This window comes from Rhinolophus hipposideros (genome assembly GCF_964194185.1).
Source record: "Rhinolophus hipposideros genome assembly, chromosome: 9".
Classification (NCBI taxonomy): Eukaryota; Metazoa; Chordata; class Mammalia; order Chiroptera; family Rhinolophidae; genus Rhinolophus; species Rhinolophus hipposideros.
In genome coordinates, this window is record NC_138055.1 from 40,102,357 (window position 1) to 40,125,667 (window position 23,311).

General features: G+C 39.8%; 1 protein-coding gene across 1 annotated transcript in view; it reads right to left on the reverse strand.

The window, feature by feature from the left end:
• The window catches only part of TMTC1 (transmembrane O-mannosyltransferase targeting cadherins 1), a 234,329-nt gene that overhangs the window by 48,694 nt on the left and 162,324 nt on the right, over window positions 1-23,311 (reverse strand). The window contains exons 10-11 of the mRNA XM_081058527.1: window positions 19,088-19,255; window positions 11,243-11,356 (exon numbers count right to left, since the gene is read on the reverse strand). Of these exons, the coding sequence (XP_080914653.1) occupies window positions 11,243-11,356; window positions 19,088-19,255 (282 nt within the window). The remainder of the gene's footprint in view (window positions 1-11,242; window positions 11,357-19,087; window positions 19,256-23,311) is intronic.

Here is a 23,311-nt window from a genome sequence, read left to right on the forward strand (position 1 = left end):
ATTAAGAAAGGAAGTGAATCAATTTACTTCCTTAAGGCGAAACTGCGAAGGCCAATCAGCACAGCCACACAGTTTAGCTGTTTTTGCTCCATTTTCCAATATCTCCAGCGGACATATTTAGCAGTCTAAGAGGCTCTCTCCATCTCTGTCGCCCAGAGTACTCTGAATAAGCCTGTGAAGCTGGCTTTTAATATAGAAAAGCCAAGCTAATGCTCAAGTAATAAAAATAGGATCTGTACTTGTCAAGTCTCTTGACAATCAGATGCCATGTTTGCCCGCTCCTACCCTGTTCTATACCTTCCAAGAAAATCAATTTAAGTTTGGGACAGAAGGGGTTGCTATTAAAAGGCCAAAAAGACAAGTTGCAGAACTTTTTTTTTTTTTTTTTAAATCTTTGTGTCACCAGAGCTTCCTAAGTTTATTTGCCCCTGTAATCCTCCCTGCCCTACTTCCTTACTGAACAGTTATGAACATCCCTCAGAACTGGTATTTTTAAGACATTCTGGCTAATGCTCCTCTTGACTGACAAGGAATAGCAACAATTCAGGTGTGTGTTATATTCTCCCACAGCTTAAAAATCCTAAATTTTCACAATGGCTTTGGAGGCTGTAGGGAAAGATATATTATGAGAGGAAGTTGGAGAAAAGAAAACACACCAGGTCAGACACTCTTGTTTGATTCTCTCTGGTCATCCTTAATTAGCAAAGACAATTAGAGGGTCCCTGGTACTACCCCTTAAAACTCAATCTCACAGTTCCTGAGGGATAGCAAGTTCTGGGTGCTCTGAGATGGCACTGCAGGATATCAAAGCTATGATGACAGATCAAAAGAAAAAAAAAAACAACACCAAATACTCTTCTACCTGTACATTCACTCCGTGCCTGAAAAGCTTGTGTCTAAGAATTAGTTGGGAAGTGGTTATGGAGAGCACATCACAGCTAGGGCTCAAATTCTTCTAAAAAAAAAAATTGTTTTTCTTTGATGTTGAACAAAGCTCTCTCTGACTTCCAAATGATTTAAGGGGTGTCCAGTGAACATGGTGAGAGCAATTCTCATTGTTTCCCAGATGACAAATAGTAATAAAAAGTATCCTGGGAAATTTGCTTCTCAGAAGAGGCAATTTCTTAAAACTTGATCGTTTCCTTACTTTTTTAGGCTTTGGAGTCCTCCAAATAAATGTCTGAGGTAAAAGTACAAACCATGGAAAAGGAAAGTCTAAATTCAATATGAGCTTCCACAATGGGCTGGCTCCCCATGTGTAAAAGCTCTTGTCCACACTGGCAAGCAGCTGGCCCTCTCCGGCTGGCACTCAGCCCATCTTTTTGGACTTTATATTCATTCACGATCCCACTGCCATTTAAATGAATGGCATGTACTTTCAAAGTTCACTGACTACAAGGGGCTTCCCCCCTCTCTCTCTTTCAAATCAGAAACAGAATATAAATCCACACTGAAGTCCCCAAAACAAAAATAAGTACTGAGAAGGAAAAGAAAAAGAAACACACATAAGCAGTATGAGGGAAAGACCTTTCGTATGCCTTGTGCTCCAAGGCTACAGAACCATGAAGCTTAGGAGAAGGCTTTTTGGCCAGCTACAGTCAGAAAAGAGGCTCTGTGTTAATTAAACAGAGTCTCAACCCTTCCAAGAAGGAGATTTCTGGCATTTACAATGATTTGCTGAATCTAGTACCATGCACAACCCTCCACCTGGAAACTGAATAGATGTTGTTTATTCCTAGTAATAGTAAGGGTCTGCTAACAACATCCTCTCTCACTGGTTATCTGATTAGGTTCACTTAATCGCAAGTGAGCACTGCATTATTTATGAAACAAAGCTGACTTTATTAAAAGGATCCTTTAACAACCAGGTCAGAAAAAAAAATCACTTTTTAAAAATTTTTTTCATTTTGATTTTTCTATAGATGCAGACATTTTCTTAAAACAGATCCTTTGAGGTACTGAAGACCTACTCAAGGACAAAATTTATTTTGTGTGTTTACTTTTTAAATAAACTTGTGTTTGAATTGGCTTGGCTCTAAATCAATCCTGAGGTCTCCAGGAGGGAAATTTTCTTTTGGAAAGACGAATAATTTAAGAGATGTCTATGTTGCCACATGAATTGTCAGAATAAATAAAGGCCATCTTGACTTTGAATTCTACAGGTATGTTTTACAAAAGCTCTCTTCCCCATCTCAAAAATCTTCAACAAAAACTTCACTGAGCTGGAGCAGAGTGGTGATTGTCAGACCTGCTTTTTTAAGACCAATGTGAACAGTCATTGGATTTTCTTTCTCACAGTTTTATTCCACATTTGCATTGTCTATGGGTACTCCATTGCTATTTCTTTGTTATTATTTCAGTGAGTTAAATTCTTAAAATTTATTATAGATAAAATGTGTTATATTGTCAAATAGCTCTGGGGTATAAGGAAGTCTGATTTTTTTCTCTTTAAAAAAGAAATGTAGGTACACAAATACAGTTTTCTGAGCTGAAGAGAATTTTTCTGATGTATTCAGTAATTTACATTCTTGATAAACATAGCTATTTGAGCATGTAAAGTTTCTTACATTTTATCTATCAGCACTTCCTTAAGCAGAATTAATAAAGTAGGTAGTTAAGAACATTATTATCCCCCTCCATTCCCAGTTATCTTCTCTGGGAAGAATCAACATCAATAACATATTAACAGGGAGTAGTCACTGGGAGAAACAGTAGCCTAACTGAAAAAACAGAAGACAGTAGCAAAAGAAAATGGATCCCAAAGGACTTGGGATGTATTCATGATACCTTGACATTTTAGAGAGCTTTTTCATACATTATCTCACTTAACCTTCCTAAGTTTAAAAGTAGAATTATTGTACTATTTTACAATTGAGGAAAGGGAGGCTGGGAGAAATTAATAATAGATCATTTAAAATCAAACAAGTTTTTCAGAAGTACTTGTGTTTTTAAGGCAGATGGTTCCTGTCAATTTATTTATTTTCCTAAACAACACCAGTCATTCCATCTTCGGAAAATAAATACAAATTAGAGCTTCCAGTTAGAGTAATTTCTCCTTTTTTTCTTTAACCAATCCATTCAATTATGATCTTATAGAAACTGATCCTCAGTGACCGAAGTGGAATAAACTCAGGAAGCATGGTTACTGAGATTCTTATTCACTGAAAAAAATTTGTCTCCTGTCATATAAAATAATTATGGTATCTCTGGAAAGCACAGTATTATGGTAAGCAATCTAGAATCAACAACACTGAGTAAGTGTAAAAGATGTATATACATGCTCTCTTATACATGGTTCTTAAGCTTTACTACAATTAAAGATCTAAAAACATAAGATATACGACTAAAGTTTGGTTTTATATTTTCTTTCAGTCATTTACTTTAAATTTTGTACAATCTGTCCAAACTTAAGGATGCTGATATTTTTTCATCATTTCAGTACTTTGAAAGGCATTTCATTGTTTTAAGTAACATTGCATCACATGTTCCAGTTTGTAATTTCCTTTCAGAATATACACACCCTGATTTACCCTGATTTATTTGTCTGATTCTCATTCCACACATTAATTTATTTGAGGTTAATGTTAAGGTCACATGTTTATTGTCTATTTCCTGTTGAGGAAAAAACACTCCAAAAGAAAAGCATGACTGGGAAAAAACCAAACTATAAAACCTGCATCTCACTGGACTAAAAAATACCCAACATAAACTTCATTTCAGGAGTCAACAGCATATTTTCAAACATAATTAGTCTCTGGCATTCTTAAGTGCCTCGTTCCTTTGTGTTATAAAATTTGAATCATCACATCACTAAATTACACCCAGGTGACATTGATTACTGGTCTGCTTCTTTAATTATTTAAAATCGCCATTAACACCCAGCAAATGTCTTGCCAATTCCTTTTGCAATGTACTCCTTCCCATCCATTACAGACAGCCTTGGGAAAATAACTCAAATACAATTTAGGGAAATGTGACACACTCTCCAATGAGGGGCCCACTAAATAATTTGACCTCTCACAATGGATGACCTCCAGCAGTAATCCAGGACTCCGCCCAACTGATTTTCTAAGACAATTTAAAGTAATACAGGGCTTTCTGATGCCCTCAAGAAATGGCTGAAATTTTCCTGATTCCTGAGAATTTACCTCCAGGGTTTGGGGAATGTACTGAATTAAACACTTCTCTGATCTTCTTTCCCAGAGGTTTGGGTGATCGTGGGTAACTTTAGTTTTTGTGGCAGATGAATGGGAATTGCTTTGGTGGAGTGGAAAAATAACTAGGTGGAGCCAGAAGTCATGGGTGACTTTCTAGCTATGTGATTTTGAATGTATGTCTGTGCTTTAGTTTGCCTTCTCTATAACAATTTGATTATTAACATATTGACCTTCTGTGAGAACAAGTTGGCTTGGATGTAAACAAATGAGATCATACCATCATACCTGTTACACTGCATACCTTTAATGTTTTGGGGGCCAGCTGCAGGATGTCTGGGTGGTTTTACTAAGCTCCCTCCATAGCCGTAATGAAGCCATGACAGGCTGAATCTGCCAGCTCTCCTTCTCTCATATGGATTGCTATCCTCCAAAAAATCATTTTCTTCACTGCTGTCCATGGCCTTTGACGGCCCTTATCAGTCAAAACAACGTCCATTATTTCTTCATCGCTAACCCAGTGAGCGTTCAAGTCTTCCTGTATTCGTCTGTTTCTCCCACACTGTGAGTTCTCAGATGTGAAGGACACATGACCCTCTCCATTTTAAGAATGTAGGAATGTTCTTTGTCAAGCACTCACTCCAAAGCCTGTCAATCCTTCATCGTCTGAAGCAAATGATCCCCACAGGCTCCAGAGCAATTTCCTCCAAGCTTTTTTGATATGCTCCACACCAAATGGAATTCCAGACACGTGCAATGTTAAAAGCCACATCCAAGGTTATAAGGAGTTTCAAAGTCCTGTGTGACAGATCAATGAGCTTGTGGAAAACTTATGGTAACAACAGTTCATAGCATGAAGGACACTCTGGTTGTTGGATCAACTTAGATAAAACACAGTGGTGAGCAGGAAAAGTGTGTCCATTTCCTAATCAATAACTACCAACAAAGGAGATCAGGATAAGTGGGGAGGGAAGGGGGTGCATTTTCCCAGTAGGCACCTTGGGCATCACCCCGGACATAATGGGCAGCAACTAGGGATGTTAAACATCTTGCAATGCCTCAAACAGTCCTGCATAATGAAGAATTGTTACACCTAAACTGTCACCACTCTCCCAGTGAGAAACACTGCTTGTCCTTATGGAGTTGTCCTCTGAATCTAAGGGGGCCTGTGTTGTATATTTTATGCTTATATTAATTCAGTCTTTCTGTCAACAAACATTTATTGAGCACCTACAATGTGCCAGGCCCTCTGCTAAGGGCCCACAGCAGAGGTAAGTATATTAGAGGGTGATCAATGCAGTGGAGAAAAATGAAGCAAAGAAGGGGAATAGGGTATGTTGGGGGTGGCTGGATTTTTAAGTAGGGTGATCAGGTAGGCCTCAGGGACAAGATGACATTATGTGAGGAGTCCTGAGGGAAGGGAGGGAGGCAGCCATTTAGAGAAGAAAAGCATTCTGGGAAAAGAGAATGACAAATGCAGAGTCTCCGAAATAGAAATATGACGTGACTGGTGTATGTCTGAGGTCTACATGGCTAGAGTTGAGTGAAGAAGAAGAGTAGTAGGAGGGGAGGCTGGGAAGTAAGGGGGGCAGGCTGTACAAGGAGTAAAGACTGCTACAGGGGCTTTGAGTTTCACCATGAACGAGATGGGAGCTAGCGGCGTGTTCTGAGCACAGATTGCTAGGAGTGGAGCATCTCTGGGCTGCTGTGTTGAGCACAGACTGAAGGGGAGCAGGGAGAGGTGAAAACGAGGAGACCAGAGACCGGAACATACTGCAATAATCTAGGTGAGAGATGATGGGTACTGGAGATGGAGAGAAGGGGTTCGATTTTGGATACATTAACATTTACTGAGTTTATCATTGCCAGACATTTAGACACTGCTTTAAGCCTTTTGTGTGAATTATCTTGTAATATTCCACCCCAAAGAGGTAAGGAATGCCCACTATTTTCATTTCAACAGAAAATCTAAATGATATTCACTTATGTAAGAAATTATAAATTAAGCTGATATAGATGCTGTACAGCTTAAACCCCCCAGCTAAGTCTAAGGCACTTGGTCCCCCAGCTGCGGAGAGCTCAGAGCCCAGTTCTCTGGGCATTGCTCTCAGCCTCAGAGAATTGCCTCACTCAAGGGTACCCTCTCTGCCCTGGGGGGCAGTGAGTAGCTGCTAGGAGGGTATAAAGGTTCCGTCTTGTGCTTCCATTCAGGACAACTCTGAGGGCCCACCCAGAGCTCCCTATAGAATCAGCTGAAGTCTCCTAGGAAATGTTCTGCATCTCAGTGTCTCCCTCTGTACACCTTACTTCCCTGGCTTCCTTCCCTGGTGTTCCAGAGAGCACTTTTTAATAAATTTCCTGCATGCAAATCTCTGCCTTCGATTCTGTTTCCTGGGGAACCACAGCGAGTTTTTGAAGTGAAACAATGGTATAAAGCAGAAAAAAAGACAGAAAGTGAAATATTTTTAAATATAAATTATGAAACTTTTATTTGGAAATTTAGTCCATAAATCTTTCCACAATGTCACTAAAATTCTTTTTTCTAAATGAAATAATGTTTAGTTTCTTAAATTTAATGAAGAAAACAAGAGAAACAAAAATAATTTCAAGTGTCTGCTTGTAATACTGGAAAGCACATTTGGACTTATATTAACGAAATACCACACCAGTGGAAGGACCCATCTCCACTTGTAAAAGCGGCTAACGAATAGTATTGGAATTTTAATTCTTTCCAGAAATACATAGCAGCTGGTATCCAAGGCCACCTGTACTCATGAGAGTTATTGTAAATGCTCATTCAAAATTGGCTGTGTAAAGGACTTTCTAAGTAAACCCTGACTTAAAATCAAAAATGTTCAAACTCCACCAGTTTTATAGATAGCATTTTTCGAAGGAATTATAATAAAGTAATCTTACTGATATACTCAGGACATCATTGAACAGTGGGTTAATTAGACATGGTTAGATTTCTTTAGAATCTAGTAATATGGGATTTCTTCCATTTTTATTACTTCCCTTTTTCCCACATATACTTATTGTAGTCTAATGGAATCTCCTTGCAGCATTCCAGATATCCACATAGGAGGGAATATAAAGAATGATATCAAGGGATACTACAATCATAACAAGTCTCTATTTTGTGCATTAAAAAATTCCAATCAGAAAGCTTTTAGTTCTATTCTTTCCCATGTGTTAGTCAATTAAATAGCAAGTGGAGATTTCTTTTGCACAGGGCATTAAAAGCACATTCCTTCCCTTGTAGTTATGCCCATAGAAAAGAGCCTGGTCAGGGACTTCAATTCCTTTTGAATAGTTTTCTCTCCCTTCATATTTTCCATTTAAAATATCAATAACAGATATACTAGGAGTGGGAAAGGCCTCTCTAAGGCTCCCATGGCTAACCAAACACCCTTGAGTACCCACAGGGCAAAGTATTCCATCTCCTGCACAATAGGATTACGGGAAGGGATAAATCTTAGATGATTTACTGTGTATTTCATGTTGAAACCACACTTGTGAAAAGAAAATAGTCGTCAGGGTGACTGAGGATCACAGCCCTTTTACCAGGATGGAATCCTGCACCTGGTATCCGAGAACCTGGGACACATCAGCAAATCTGGGTGTGGGGAGGGATTATTATAGAAGGGTGGAAGGAAGAGGGCACCTAAGTGAACAAATGTTCAGGGAACATGGGACAATTTGCTTCTGAATGACAGTGGAGAGACCTTCCTGACCCACCTGGACAAAGGCAAACTCTATTCTCATTCCCAAGTGCAAGGTTCTTGATGACCAGCCCATTAAGCCATCCAGTAATTGAGTCTTGCAGGGAATTTAAATATAAGATTAAAAATAGATTCCGTGACTTTATCATCTATTGTGAAAACTGTATTACAAACAGACTCTAATTGTCAGATTTTCAGATGTTCTCTATTCTCTGTAAAACATATTGGTAGATACCCACAACTTAACAAACTTGCTCTGTAAGCCTGGGTGGGCCCTTTGCTCCCCTGGGTTGAGTTGCATGACTGACTGCTAAGAGTCTGTTGTGTTTATTAACAAATTTACTCCAGTTGCAGTTTAATATAATGAAATATCTTTCAAGCTGATCAAATATAAATGCGAAAAAGAGCGTTGTTATTTCTATGAAAATCAAGCAAATACTCTGGAAATACTTTAAAAAGGGAAGTTGCTCAAAAATTGCTGTTGAATTAGATGTGAGTGAGGTCTGTAGAAAACTGGAGGAGAAAAATCTCAAATAATCTTTAAAGGTTTATTCTTTTTAAAGTATCAAAACTGATCATTATACAAATGAATTATGGGATGTGGTTTTGCAGATTCTAATCTGAAGTCTCTTACTCAAAGGAAAGGATTTGGTTTGGTATTAGAAGATTGGTGAACGGATGTTACTTGTGACATTTTAAGGTATAATAAAACATTCAAGAATGTGCCTAATTTGTTTTATAACTCTCCATTTTTAACTGACTTTTTATGCTAATCAACAAATCATGGGTCAATCAAGTACACATTCAATGTCTTCTGCACTTTATCTAGGCAGGACAACTGTGTCTCCTTTTGGATTTATGGGATGAGGCATTTCGTGGGAGAGCTTATGCAGGAAGGAACGAGATATTGGAAAGTCTCTAGACTTTCTACTCCCACCACGTGAGGTGGAATGGTAGAAACCTTCCTCAGGGTAACTGTGTGGTCAGGAAGCTTTGGAGGCATCTGGCAGATCTACCAGTGGTCTTCTGATTCTCCAGTGTATAGAATCTCAAGCTTTATAGAACCCAGAATAAACACAAGAGGCGTAAACATGAGAGCTGCCTTTCACAGCAAAGCAAACACTTGTGTTTGTTGACAAAGATAATATCCCTTTTAACCCTGCATGTCCCTAATCACTCTCTTCTCTATGCAAATAGAGGAAACATAAGATACACTAAAGTTGAAATAAGGGTGGAGCAATTGGGAGGGGGAGGAATCCCTGTCTCAGCAACTTCCACAAAGAAATAGCAATATCAAAACAAGGGCAATCTTCCAGTCACCTAGGAAAAATAATCATCAAAATGATGAACAGTCCTGGTATTTTCCTTTTCTCTCTAACACAGGGTGACAATTTATTTAAATAAAAACAACACCCACATCTATTGAAAATTCACCACGGAAGTATCCACACAAAAATGATGATACTTTAAATCAGAAGTATTTTGAGCCTGGTCTGAGAGGGTAAACTATTTCACTAATTGCTGTGCAGTATATTTATAGCTTTAATTGTTTTTCCCCATTTCTCAAGGGACATGTTTCTTCCAGAAGCACAGTGGCTGAACCAAACATTTATTTTTACTGTTTCAAGGGAAAGAAGCAGAAGTACCCAACCAAGCTACTATATATAACTCGGTAAAATCAGCTGCCAGAGAATTTTTCTTAATTTATACTTTTGCCCCAAGATGTACCTTAGGGTCTGCCATAATTTTCTTTCTGAACTGGAGAAAAAATAGTCTGTTAGAATAAAACAAATTTAAGAAGATACTGATACACTTCCTTTCAACCAATGTTTCATGCAAACTTACTGCTCTTTTCCTCCTTTCAAGAATGCCACCTAAAATTGTTGAAGCATTAATGGTTAAAGCCAAATCACACTTTATGTGTATCCTTGAAGGAATATGCCCTTTAAAAAATGATACTTCCTCATTGCAAAAGTAATACATGTTCATTGTGAAACATTTGGAGCACAAAAGAAAATATAAAGAAAAAAACCATTCAACCATAATCTCACCAACCAGAGATAAGCATTATAAATGTTTGGGTAAACTGTCTTCCAATAAAAAGAATATAATTGTTTAAAATCTTAAAACTATCTTTTATTTCTTAATAAATACTTTAACTCCTCAATAAAAAACCTTTGTTACAAGTATTCTTCCAGGACTTGCATTTCTTATAATGTTTGGAAAAGTATTTGATAGCAAACTTGACATGACAGTTGAACGTTTTTGCCATCCTGAATATTAAGTAACAGGTTCTAAAGTCTAAAAGGTTTTGACTGATGACAATACAGTCATGTAGTACACTGTTCAAAAGGATAATTTTTCAAATCAGGTCAGTTGCTTTAAGAATGACAATTTCAAACTAAGCTTTGAAACCATCCTAGTTGGCGTTTCAGTAAAATATATGATTTGTTTGGTTTATATATTTTTAAGCATGTCCTTAAGTGGAACAGTACCAGAAAATTCAAACAAATGTAGGCCAATCTTTGGGCACATGAAAAGCTCTTCAGAAACCTGTGAGCCTCATAGTATTCAGCAAAAGAGAAGATTCACTTTGCTTTATTTTGCCCTCATGTGGAGATTCCAAGGATGCGTTTAATTATCATGTCTCCATGTGTTCCAGGTTAAATATGTTTGTTACCTGGGACCTTTTAGTAAAAAAAATCCGAACATCAGAGTTACAATTTAAATGAGTACCTAAGAGCAATAAAGACTGCCACTGGTAATGCAGAATTTAAATTTTTAGTTTCTCTTGAAGTCATATCTAAAGTCACGTGTGGTATACTCTCTTCTAGTGGATGAGTGCAAGGAGAGTGTCAGGACTGCTTACATGTAAAAATATTTGTGTGATACACACCCCCTCTTTAACATATTATCAACATGGCAATCAGTATCTTCTCATTTTCTTTCTATTTAATATAACAATCAGGACATTTCATTTCTATACCAAAATGTCTACATATAAATCCTTTCAGACAGTGGAAAGGCTAGAGTAGGAACAATTCATTGGAGCAAATATTCTGAGAACTTATGAGGATATTTTTAACAACCAACTCCTAGTTGCCGGCATATATGTATTCAACTGAGAATCACTTCATTGCATGAAGTGTAGCAAGGGAAATTTTACAGGAAAACACCAAGAGTTATAAGTAAAGTAGGGTTACCACACTTATAACAGACTTGAACACTAAGCCAAAAGACTCAGAGTCCAAAATCAATACCACCTCCAAAGAGAGGTTCATTATTAAGAGAAACAATGCCCCTCACCCCCTAATACTGGAACCCAACCAGCAGGACAGTGACACCCTTATGATGTCTGGTGCTTACTTGAGGGCCGTTCTGTAGTGGTAGATGGCTTCCCTGTTCCGACCTTGGTCCTTCAGGAAATTGGCGTAGTTGTAGTGAACCTTGGCATTATGGGGCAGAGTTTGAACTCCAGACCTAAAATTAATAATAATAAAAATTAATAATAAGAAGAAAATGAGCCACAAAGAGTATTGAATGTTATCGGTGTCTTTCACGTTTCATTCATCAACAGATCATCAACAGATCATCCAGGACCCTGCATTTGAAATGTCCATTGCCTCCATCTAAGGCGAGTCTTTGAAAATTTAAGTTACATGAGTTGCTAAACATTCTTTGAAAAACAATGAAGGTTGTATACAATTAAACAAACATGTTAACTGCACGTGAAGCAGAGGTGGGAGGATGTGGTGACAGAGGATTCTTTGGAGGACAACCCTGCATGCTCACGTTAATTCAATTTTTCCTTCCTTGTTTCCTTCATTCCCTTACAGCCCGCCTTAAAAAAAAAAAAATGAGATAGTCTACAAAAATGAATCATTCCTGGAGGCATGATTGTAGACTGGCTTCCCTACTATGTTTTATTAGAAATTAACATTTTCCATGGATTAATTCTGGGCTAATTGTTTTTAAAAAATAAATGTGGGTATAATTATTCTATGGTTGCAGATAGGACATGAGGTTTTGCTCAGAAAGGTTAAAAAACTTGCTAATATGGTCACTTATTATTCTGCCTGGGGTGCTATAACAAAATACGTGGGGAACCCCTACAGGGTAACACCAAAGCTCTGAAGATGATACAAAGAGTGAGTCAGGATAGGAGGGGATCAGTTTGTCATTTGTATCTGCCTCACAAGCTTAACCTGCTCAAGATAATACAGCTGAGAAGTGGCACATTTGGGATTCTGAACCAAGGAGTTTGGCTCTAGAGTTCCTGTCCGCTCACCTGCCAGGATGTAATGGCAGGGGGAATGATGAAAGTAGATGGGTTTAAGGGTTACTTAGAAAGAAAATTCCTGGAACTTATACGGATTGAATGCAGGAGGGCAGCTGATAACAGAAAGGAAAGAGAAAGAATGATAATTCTGGACAATTATACTTCAATGCACCATTTCTTCCATCTAACATATTTTTGTTTATTTTTTAATTGAAAGGTAAGATTAATAGGGGAACTTCATACACAGTGTTAAAACCTGTTGGGAGAATTTGTTAGGGCATTGTAACTTTTATGAAACTTTTATTGAAATAATAGCCCCTAGGACCAGCAAACATTGCACTTAAAGTCCACTGGCTGGACACTTGAGGAACTCTCCAGAGGAGAGAATTTACAGGAAGTGCAGGAAGCTAGAGACCAACCCAAGGGCAACAGAGCATCCAGAAGCAGCAGATTCAAAACTTACATACAGCTGCTTGGGTGATTTCCAAGGTACGGCAGGTAGCTAGGATCCTTCCTTCCTTCCTTCCTTCCTTCCTTCCTTCCTTCCTTCCTTCCTTCCTTCCTTCCTTCCTTCCTTCCTTCCTTCCTTCCTTCCTTCCTTCCTTCCTTCCTTCCTCCCTCCCTCCCTCCCCCCCCCCGCACCCCCTCCCCCTGCCCCCCCCCTCTCTCTCTCTCTCTCTCTCTCTCTCTCTCTCTCTTTCTCTCTCTCTCTCTCTCTCTCTCTCGTAGGATGTGGCTGAAAACAGATTGACCACAAATTTCTAGCAGGAGCAGCTAGAGCCCTGACCTTCTTCCCTACTCTGCACAACCAGGTGACTTTTTCAACTATTCGTTCCCTATCCTAGCAGAAGGCAGGGGGTTTGCTTTCTAGAAAAGCCGAATCAGACAGATCCTGCTATTAGGAACAAATACATTTGAAGTCAGGGGAAAGAACTGTTACCTCAAAGATAGATTAAGTGAAAATCTGTACTCTAAACACAGAGAGGCCCCCAGTTTTTTGCCTGTGTAAAGCTCTCTGAATAATGGGAGCCAGGATTAGACCCCCAGGGAGGAGACTGGAAGAATCCTCTCCTCTCAGTGGAAACTGACCCAAGACAAAAGATTTACAAATGCTGACATTTGGGTGCTCAGTGAAATCATCAGTTTCCTTCAATCACGCTGTGATGAGGCCCACCGGCTGACACACAGAGCTAGGATTTTGATGTAATATTTAAAATGGCCATTGCCCAAAGTGAATTTAGTCACAGGGGCAGTATCTGGGTCAATGGGATAATAATGACTTTAAAACAATCTAACCTCTATCCAGGGAAATTTCTGATTTTTTTTCTATCCAGAACTAAATAGTGAATGACAGCAGGTCGGTTTTTAAAGACAACTTTGATTTCAGCATGGATATAACTGGCATATTTATTGGACTTGGTCCTTCCCTCTGTATGGTTACCGTGTTTCTCCGAAAATAAGACCTAGCCGGCCAATCAGCTCTAATGTTTTTTTTGGAGTAAAAATTAATATAAGACCCAGTCTAATTTTACTGTAATATAAGACTGGGTCTTTAATAATATAATAAATATAATAAAAATAATAAATATAATAAATATAATATAATGTAATATAATGTAATAAATATAATATACCAGGTCTTATGTTAATTTTTGCTCCAAAAGACGCATTAGAGCTGATTGTCCGGCTAGGTCTTATTTTTGAGGAAACACGGTAGCATAGCTGCTCTAAGTTATATTTCACTGAGGAAAAGACAATTAGGCCTGTGGAAACACGGCCTTGCTGAGATCAGGGCATTGTCCTGTGATGGCAAGAGGAAGTAATGATATTCATAATAGGCAAGCAGAAGTAGGTGGAGTAACCTAAGTCCTAAGAACACACTGCTTCTCCCATTGTTGTTTATGTTCTCTCTGTTTTTTTCTGCTGTGTTTTTCTAGGCTCCCATTTTACAATGAACAGTTTGTTTAAAAAAAAAAAAAAAAAGGCAAAGAAACAGCCAGCCAAAGGCAAAAGTTTCCATGTAGCTGCAACTGGCCAGGTTGCTCTTCCCCTAGGGCCAGTCCATTCTCCTTAGTTTGCTCTCTTGGTGCTATGATTTAGTACTCCTAAGTGTTTTAATGGAAACATGCAACCCTACACATATTTATTCCACAAGAAAATGGAGTAGTCATAAATTATATGGCTGGATCCCAAACTCTATTAATAATTACAATGATTATGAAAAAACTCCCTTTCAACTCACGATGAAGTTAATTCATGCACTTTGTATTTTTTCCTTCACACCCTACATTTGCAGAAGGCTGCAAAGTAACAGAAATCACACACAAAAAAGCCACTTCTGTAGGGTACATCTCCAAGTTTGTAGAACATCAATTTGTTTTGTTGACATTAGTGGACAACAGGTCAGGAGCACCACCCCCAAATTCCTGATTAGAAAACAAACATTAAAAAAAAAATGTGTAGTGTTCAGCCAGAGGTTAACAGGAAAAGAAAAGTAAGAAGAATGTGTGGTTCTGTTTTGACCGGCTTTAACCCGAGGTTCCACAATGCCACACTTAGAATGTGCTCATTCTGAATCCAGCACTGGGCTAAGCACCCGTTTCCATGGATTATTTCATTTCATGCCTTCAACAATCTATCAGATGGGTAATACTAATGTACCTCCCATATTATAGATAAGGAAATTGAAGCTTACAGAGATGAAGACCTCTCTCTAAGGTTACAGATCTAGTAAATAGTTGAGCAGAGATTGCAACCAAGGCTAGTAAATGGTCAGAATCATTGCTGAAGTTGACTGAGAACTGATGCTAAACCTCAAAGCTACCACAGGACACTAGGAACATTAGAATTTTACTTCCACAACGTTTATATCATTGGAAGCAGATTCCAGCCCTGTGGGCCACAGATGCACCAATGTGTTTACCAACTGTTTCTGGCCTCCTTCCCAAGACAACAGTAGAAGGTACATAGTGAATGGCCCACAAAGCTTAAAATATCTACTGTCTGGCCCTTTACAAAAGAATTTGGCACTCCCTGGTTTATATTCTCTCCCCTGGAAGGTCTGCTGATGTCTCCGGCTCAGCAATTCAGAGAGGAGGAAAGAGACATGTGTTTTCTACAAAGGGGAAAGATGATGTAGGCCATAAACTCTTAATCCGTGGTCCATGGATCACTTAAACAATTCATGGATGGGGTTCACAGAGACCCTTAACTGAATGCAAAAGAAAATATGCTGTCTCTTTGTTTCCAGGTATTTGAAAGTTTGGGGGTATGGAGTGTGGAGACTTTATCAGATTGTGGTAATACAGTATTATTTGTTACTAGGCCTATCTGGAGCTATGTACTTGGCCTCTTCTCGGGTTAGGATATCAGTGTAGTTTCTTTATTTAAGAATTAAAAAAAACCAAAAAACATACCATGCAGTTATGATTATGAAAATCTCTCTCTCTCTCTCTCTCTCTCTCTCTCTCTCTCTCCCCATTGGTTTAGCTTAAGTTAGAAAATGTAAAGTAAAAAATAAGTACAACAAAGTTTATATATCCTTTGGCTTTTACACCAAATTTAGGTTCAAATCCTGATTCCTCCTCTTAACAGGTATTTCAGCTTGGATAAATGCTCTGATGAGACATAAGTTCTGGGTTCTTGTGCTTTGGAGTGTAAGATTTTTGCCAATAGAAGCATAAAGCTGTGAGAGTACCCTCCATCTGTATCTCCTAAAACTACGTCACACCGTGGAATCTTTTTTGTAAGTCCTCAGCTCAGTTGGGAAGGATGGAACTTGACTAACATTTGGATTTTCTCTAACACAAAGGTCTATCTTAAGATCTTCTGTAAGGCTGTTCATGGTATTGAACAAGCAAAACCATCCCACATAATTAGAAAGGCCTCAGAGAGACCACCTGTGCTGGGGATAATCAAAGGGATTCTTGTTTGGAACAGGGGAGAACCGAAACAGGGCCTCTGCCAAGGACTTCAGCTTATGAGTATGTAGAACTTGCACCTTTTCCTGACTCAACTTGGCCAACTCTTGGTTTGGGCCATCAAAGCTAATTTAGGTTTCCTCCTCGTTCCATTCTCAGCTCAGGCCTACAAGAGAACAGCCCTGATGGCCTGGGTCGGCCTTAGTCACCTGCCTGCATTTATACCGTGTCCTGCACCTACCCCAGTTTACCACTTGCTACATTATATTAACATGTGCTCATGTGTCTGACTGCCATGCAGACTCCCAGCTCCTCCAAGGACAATCAGTGTCTCTATCTGGTCCCCTCCTTCCTTCTTGTCCTCCCTCCTTCATATCCTAGAACACAGTGCACAGCAATAATTTGAAAACCTTACATCATGCTCACCATATGCCAGACACTGTCCTATGTATCTCTGACATTGTCTTTTCTTCTTATACTACATCCAGGAGCTCAAGACTAGTATTATTCCAAATTTGTAAATGAAGAAACTCAGGCATGGGCTGGTGAAGTAGCTTGTCCAAGACCACACAGCTATGACGTGGGGGAACTCGGTGTCGAGCCGAAAAGTCTAACCCCAGACCCCACACTCAATCACTAACCCCATCTTGCCTCATAGATTCTTGGTGAATGTTTACTCAACTGATTTGAACGTTACTCAGCACAGATGAATACCTCCAAACATCCGGTCTTGAAGGTAAAAGAATATTCTTAAAGTCTCAGATTCTTAAAAGTTTCCTCAGGACATAAATTATAATTGGCAAAGTTTTCTAGAAAAACTATCAATCGCTTTGATTGGCACATTCTACAAAATTCTACTTGATCACCAAAGGCCTCTCAGGGCACAATGTCCCTTTAAACACACATGTTTAAAGGCAATGTTTTTGTGATAAACTGTTGACTTACTACATAGTTCCATCTAAAAGAACAGAAGCTTCTGGATGTAAGGTCAATGAGCTTTTTGTTTTTCTTTTCTTAAATGGCTGGCATCCGTTGTGGAGGGTTTGAACACTAACTTGTTATCCTGGAAATAAACTGCTGCCTGCCAAAATCCATTCCCAAAGTTGCTCTGATGAAGCAGTAAAAATCATTAGATGATACAACCACTGCTAGTACCTTTATTCAAGGAAAGGGTTTAACACAGGGCAGAACCATTTTAAAGTTTCTCATTCAAGCATTGACTATTGGAAGCAAAAGCAAAAAAAAAAAAAAAAAAAAAACACAACAAAATAAAAACCCCGGCAGAGTCTAGAAGGAAGTTATATTACCGAACTTCAATGCTCTGTATTTATAGAATGACCTCAGTCCTGGGTAGTAGGAAGGAATGAGTCCATAGTGCTGTGTGAAAACTGCACTGAAGGTGGAGGGATATGACAGAGACGGCAAAGAATCTGAAGCCAAAAATTGAAAAGAGAAAAATTCATAAAAAAATCCGCACAGAAAACCTTATGTAGCAGCAGGTCCCTAGAGTACCTATTGAAATAATGATGATGACAATGACATAGTAATAATAATTCAACTAATGAGATATGCATGCCAGAATATTTTTTTTCTATTAAAAAAAGGTAAATGGCCAAGTAGCAGAATCAAATACACTGTTTGAAAATAGTAGAAAAATGCAGTGAACATTTGCCTTATTTGTTCGTTCGTTCATTTGTTTATTGATTCATTCACTCAGTTTTGGCAGTGCAGTCTCTGTCCCCCTTATAACACTTGGATTGCCTATGGGGAATGCCCTCTTGCCTCGCTTTGTGAAGTCTCAGTGGAACCCCAAGGTGCTCTGCCTGCCCTCACTTGACTATGGAAGTCAGAGGAGCTTCTTCGACCAGATCAGTCATCTCAGTGTCCTGGTGGGGACCAGGGACAGGCACGTGACCTAAGTTCAAGCTCAGCCAGAGGACTTTATTTCCCAGGACTTTGATGTAAAAATAGAAGGGGAAAAAAAAAAAAACACCCTCAAATGGTGTAAGTTTATCCATTTGTTCCTGTGAGGGTGCTCAAGCAAGCGCTCAGGACAGACTATCCAGATTCCTGTTTCCTGTCGGCTACGTGCCAGGTTCTCCACCTGTCCTTCAATTTTGTGCACTTTCTTATATTCTTACAATAGTTTCCCTGTTTTTTTTTTCAAGGGATCCTAATTCTGTTTACTTTTTGCCTCCGAAGAATAAATGTTGGGTACCCGCTGAGCAGGGAACCAAGTAAAAGCAGTATTGATTAAATCGGCCAATTGTGTCCTAAGTAAGAACAAAAGCTGAAAGAGGGCATGGACTGGAAAATGGGAAAACACTATGGAATGCCAGGTGCGGTAGTGCCAGGGGAGCCCAGGTGAAGGTCACCAGACTAAGGTGACACAGACTAAGCCCCAGAAGCACAGTAAGCTGAGCGGCAGTCCCAAAGAATGTTTATACTTTATGACAAGTTTAGGTCTCTAGGTTGACATTGTTATATTCAGAAACAGCTTCAACCCCACAGGAAAACCAACCAGGAGATGAAAAAGTCTTCCACTGCCTCATTCACAATTAATGTGTAAAATAAAGCTACGAGAGCACAGATCACAACTTCATGTCCTGGAATATTCCAAAGAAAATATATCGCGTTTCTCTTCCTTCTTGCTGTGTGCTCATCTTTGCCATTCACTTGTCTGAAGAATGAAATTAGGCTACCTATGTTTATAGCTGATTTGACAGCTCAGCTCATCATTTTCCATCTCAATTCAGACCCCAAAAACTTCCCACGAGCCTTATTTTCATGAATTCACTGAGCACGAGCTCCCGTAAGACTTTATGTAATACCATTTTAAAAGTCAAAGTTAAAACTGAAAATAAAATTACATCTTCCATTTAAAATTTCACTATTTTTTTTTCCTGGATTAATAAATAGTGCCCGATCCACGTTACCTCATGTGTTTGGAAACCAATATGTAAGTGAAAAAAACAAATGGCAAGAGATTCCCTTTCATGCGTCTAATCATACCTGAACAGGGACTCTCTCGACAGCCAAATTTCATTCTGTTTTACGGTTTTCCACGAGAAAAGCAATAGCAGCAGCACAGTGGACACAGTCAGGGTGGTGGCCCCACATCGATGCAGAGAAGCGCAGAGCTTGCTCAGTCCGTGCACAAACAGGATGCAGTAGCCCATGCTGGAAAACAGGGTGGGAGAAGCAGGATTACTGTGAGGGTGCAGTGGAGACCCCCTGAGCATTCTACCCCATGTAACTAACTTTCAAATAAAGCTTGCCTGCTGACAGAGCAATAAATACAAACTCACTGTCTTACACAACATCCACATGTTAGTTCTTTAGCAGCTACACTAGCGCACTGGCTGTTCCTTTGGTATCCATGTGGAGAATAACAGGCTGATCCTACAGGCTCAAACTGCCCTGGATTTCAGCGGCCCAGGCACTGTGAGAAGTCCCTCACGGACACTCTTGGGTCCTGAATGGGCCCTCTGACCCTTGCTTCATCATTACTGGCACTGTGTCACACAACTGGCACCCTGCGTCCAAATCTGGATTCTGTGCTACAGGAGGTCCCATCACAGCTTTGTGGGAGACAGTTCCCCGAGAGCTCCTTATCAGATCCTGGGAAGGATACTGGTTACTAAAGGCCATTGGTCTCTGTCCCTAGGGATGTGCCAGCTAGTATGTCCCTGTGCTGGCTAGTCAAAGTCCTTACCCTGAAGGAAAATCTACCCCCAGGCCAACTCCTGGGCCATGCAGCTTGGAGTTTATCAGAGACAAGCTGTATTGACACAATTCTTTTGCTGACGCTGGCTCAGCTTCCCAAACAGACACCAAAAAACCCTCATGTAATCAGAGTGCAACTTTGGCACGTTGATATCATGTCTCTAAAATCCTTTGGCTTGGTGGACGGAATGCGGTCCTTCACTTTATCTGCACACCCATGGGGGTGCTTCTTGCCTGCCAACTGGCCTCAGAAAAACACAAACATTTAGTTGTATCCATTATTGTAGTGAGCATTTTAGTCAAGACCTGCTTTATTCCAAAGATGACAACTACAAATTATTCCAGAATATTTTAAGAATAAAGTAAGCTTGCGTAAAAATATCCTGTATTAGTCAGACACTATTGGTATAAGAAGCCCCAAATTAATATAGCCCACTTACTTATTCAATTATTTATTCATTCTCTCTCTATTATGTACTGGCAATATGCCAGGTACTAAAAATAGAATTATGAATAAAACAGAAGCCATCCTTCAAAGAACTCCAGTCTAGTGAAGCAGGTTGATTTTAAAAAAGAAACACCTGAGTATTCTCATGTCTAAACACACTTTTCTTTAAAAGAAACATCTCTACACTTTCCTTCTGTTCTCATTTCTAAATGTCTGTGTTTTGGTATCAGGGTAGAAAAACGAGAGAGAAACATTTGAGGTTTCTGACTTAGAGACCCTAAAAATCAAGTTAAAGCTCTAACTGCCTACTTCAAGTTCCATGAGTTGGTTGGTCTTAAAACTCTCAAAGTTTTAGGGCTTCCTGTTTGGCCAAAGAGGAGCACCACCCTACCCATCACTGAGGGATGGTGGTTTGAGTCAGGGAGGGCTTGGCCCCAGTTCCATCATTGAATTTGGTTGCCACAAGCACCATGCAAAGCCTTGCACGTGCCAGAACACAGAGTCACTAGTGAAAACAAAACAAAACGAAACAAAAGACCTTTCTCTACTTCTACAGCTCCCTATGTTTGGCCTTAAAAGCATTAAGATTTTCTAAAAATCTCCCATATTGCACAATCAACCATGCTGATGGCACACTGGCCACCATAGCGACTCAAGTCCATGAAGAAAAATCAAGCAGGAAAGTTTGAAAGAGGGAGTCCAGGGTGGGGAGGAAGTTGAGGTTTAATATGGGTGGTCAGAGAAAGCCTCACTGAAAAGCTGACATATGAACAAAGCTCTGAAATGCACAGGTGGGGGTGCACCAGGCGGACCCCCCACATCTCCAGTGGCAGATGTCTTCTCACCCTTGCCTTCATAAAGCAGCACCACTGTGGGGACAGAGCCCCAGAGAGCAGTTTCCAGGCTCTCGGCCTCACACAGAAAGGGGCTGGCTCAGGTAGTAAATGGCCATCAACTGTGATTGGATGGCCATCAGCTGTGGCTAGTTGGCCGTCAGCTGTAACCAGTGAGCCATTGGCCACTAATATAACTGCCGTGGCTACGCTAGCAGAAAATGGGGGCTAGCAAGAAGACGGTGGCTGAGCCTGCAAGCGGTGCATTGAGGGTTGCGAACAGTGTGGCTCCTGCTTCCTGTGTCTCCAACCCAGCTGCCAGCGAGAATGTAGTGGTATGACTCCCCTATCTATGGCTCCATGGGTGTTCCTCTTTGGCCTCACCATGTCCTGCGTTTTTATGTGGGGAGTGGGAGCAGAGACCCCGCAGGCCACCCCACACAACAACCACGGATTGCTAAAATCTACTGAGCACATCGTATGTGCCAAGCACGTTTTATATGAGCTCAGTTCACCCTTGTATCCCTGTGGGTCACTGTTGTTAGTGTTTAGCCTATAAAGACACTAAAGAAGAGAAAGGTGAACTGATTTGCTGAATTAGGTCATTCAGCTCATACACAGCAGAGCAAAAATGTAAAGCCAGGAATCTCATGTTCCAGAGCCCAGGCTCCACATGCTATCCTGTCGTTGGGGTATTGACTTGACTGGCTCATTCCTGTGTTCTTCACACCTTATCACACAGTGTCACCTACTTCCTTACCAACCACGCCATTCATGAAATCTCAGTTTTGTTTTCTGCCTCCTTGTAGGAAACAGAGCTGCCATCTGGCACAGCAGTGGGGAAGGAAAACACTAAGATCCCAGAAGCTCCCAAGCAATGGCTGCAAAGTGGCAGAAGACAATAAGGGGCAAAAAAGCTATGTGATACACTGACTGTTTCCTACGTGCCAGGCACTGTGCTAAGTGCTTTATATAGGACTGTCCACAATATTGTAGGGCCTGGGACAAAGGCAATCCTGGCTTGAAATATATTATCTAATTTGAAAACAATCCTCAGTATGTTCCATTCATTAATAAGGAAACTAAAGCTTGTAGGATTTAAATAACTTGCCAGTAATAGAGTCAGATCAGAAGACCCAGGGCCTCACACTGCTATAATCAGAGTTGGCATACTTTTTCTACAAGGGGCCAGGGAATAAATACATCAGGTTTTTCTGGCCATAAGGCCTCCTATTCAATTCTAATTGTGTAGCAGGAAAACAGCCATCGATACTGCGTAAAAGAAGGGCATGGCTGTATTCCAATAAAATGTTTATAAAAACAGGTGGCAGGCCAGATTCCACTTATGGGCCACAGTATAACCAAAGGGAAGGGGAATACCATTCATTGCCACTCAGTACAAGTATCACTATAAGTAACATGATAATTTTTTTCAAAAGTCCTTGTATTAACATATGTTTTAAAGGAATGTTAAACTATATAAAATAATCTCCACTTAGGTTTGCAAATTTCTTAGAGAGGATCACATTCTTAAAAACTTGAACACAACACCACAGAGGCTAAGACGCTTCTCTATTATGGCATTTCATCTTTAAATATCTCAGCAACAGGAGCAAGAATCGTTTTCTCTCCATTGCTAAGAACAGGGTAAGTCCTCATTTTGAAAGTGGAAAATCAAGCAAATGAGAAACTACATGCTTTTTTGGCCTCCAGGGAGATGAAACCAGACTACATTTAGCTCTGGTTTATCTAGTTAAGGAAAATCTGGGCTTTGACAAGACACTTCCACACACAGCAAAAAGGAGTCTGTGCAAACCACTGACAGTTGACAAAATCATAAACTTGCAAACTAGGAGCCAAACTCTGGCTCCTGGCTGGTTCAGCTCAGTACAGAGATGCATTTTCAAAGCAAAACTGAGAAGCACCACTGCTGTCTCAGAGAACGAAGTCAATCACTGATGCACGGAGATGCTCTCTCATTCACCAGCAGATGCCATCTCCAATTTTGAACATGATTTGACAAGCTGCAGTGCATACAATAACTAAAGACACTTGCATGTCTCTTCTCTACTTTTATGATGCATGTCCAAAGGGAAATGAACAGGAAATGCAAATAAACAATGTTTGTCCTTTCACATTAGAATAAAAAATATTTGCAACCTGCTGTTTGAGAACTTTGTGAGCAGTTAATCATTGTGTAAATAGTATATATGTACTTTCTCGAACCTT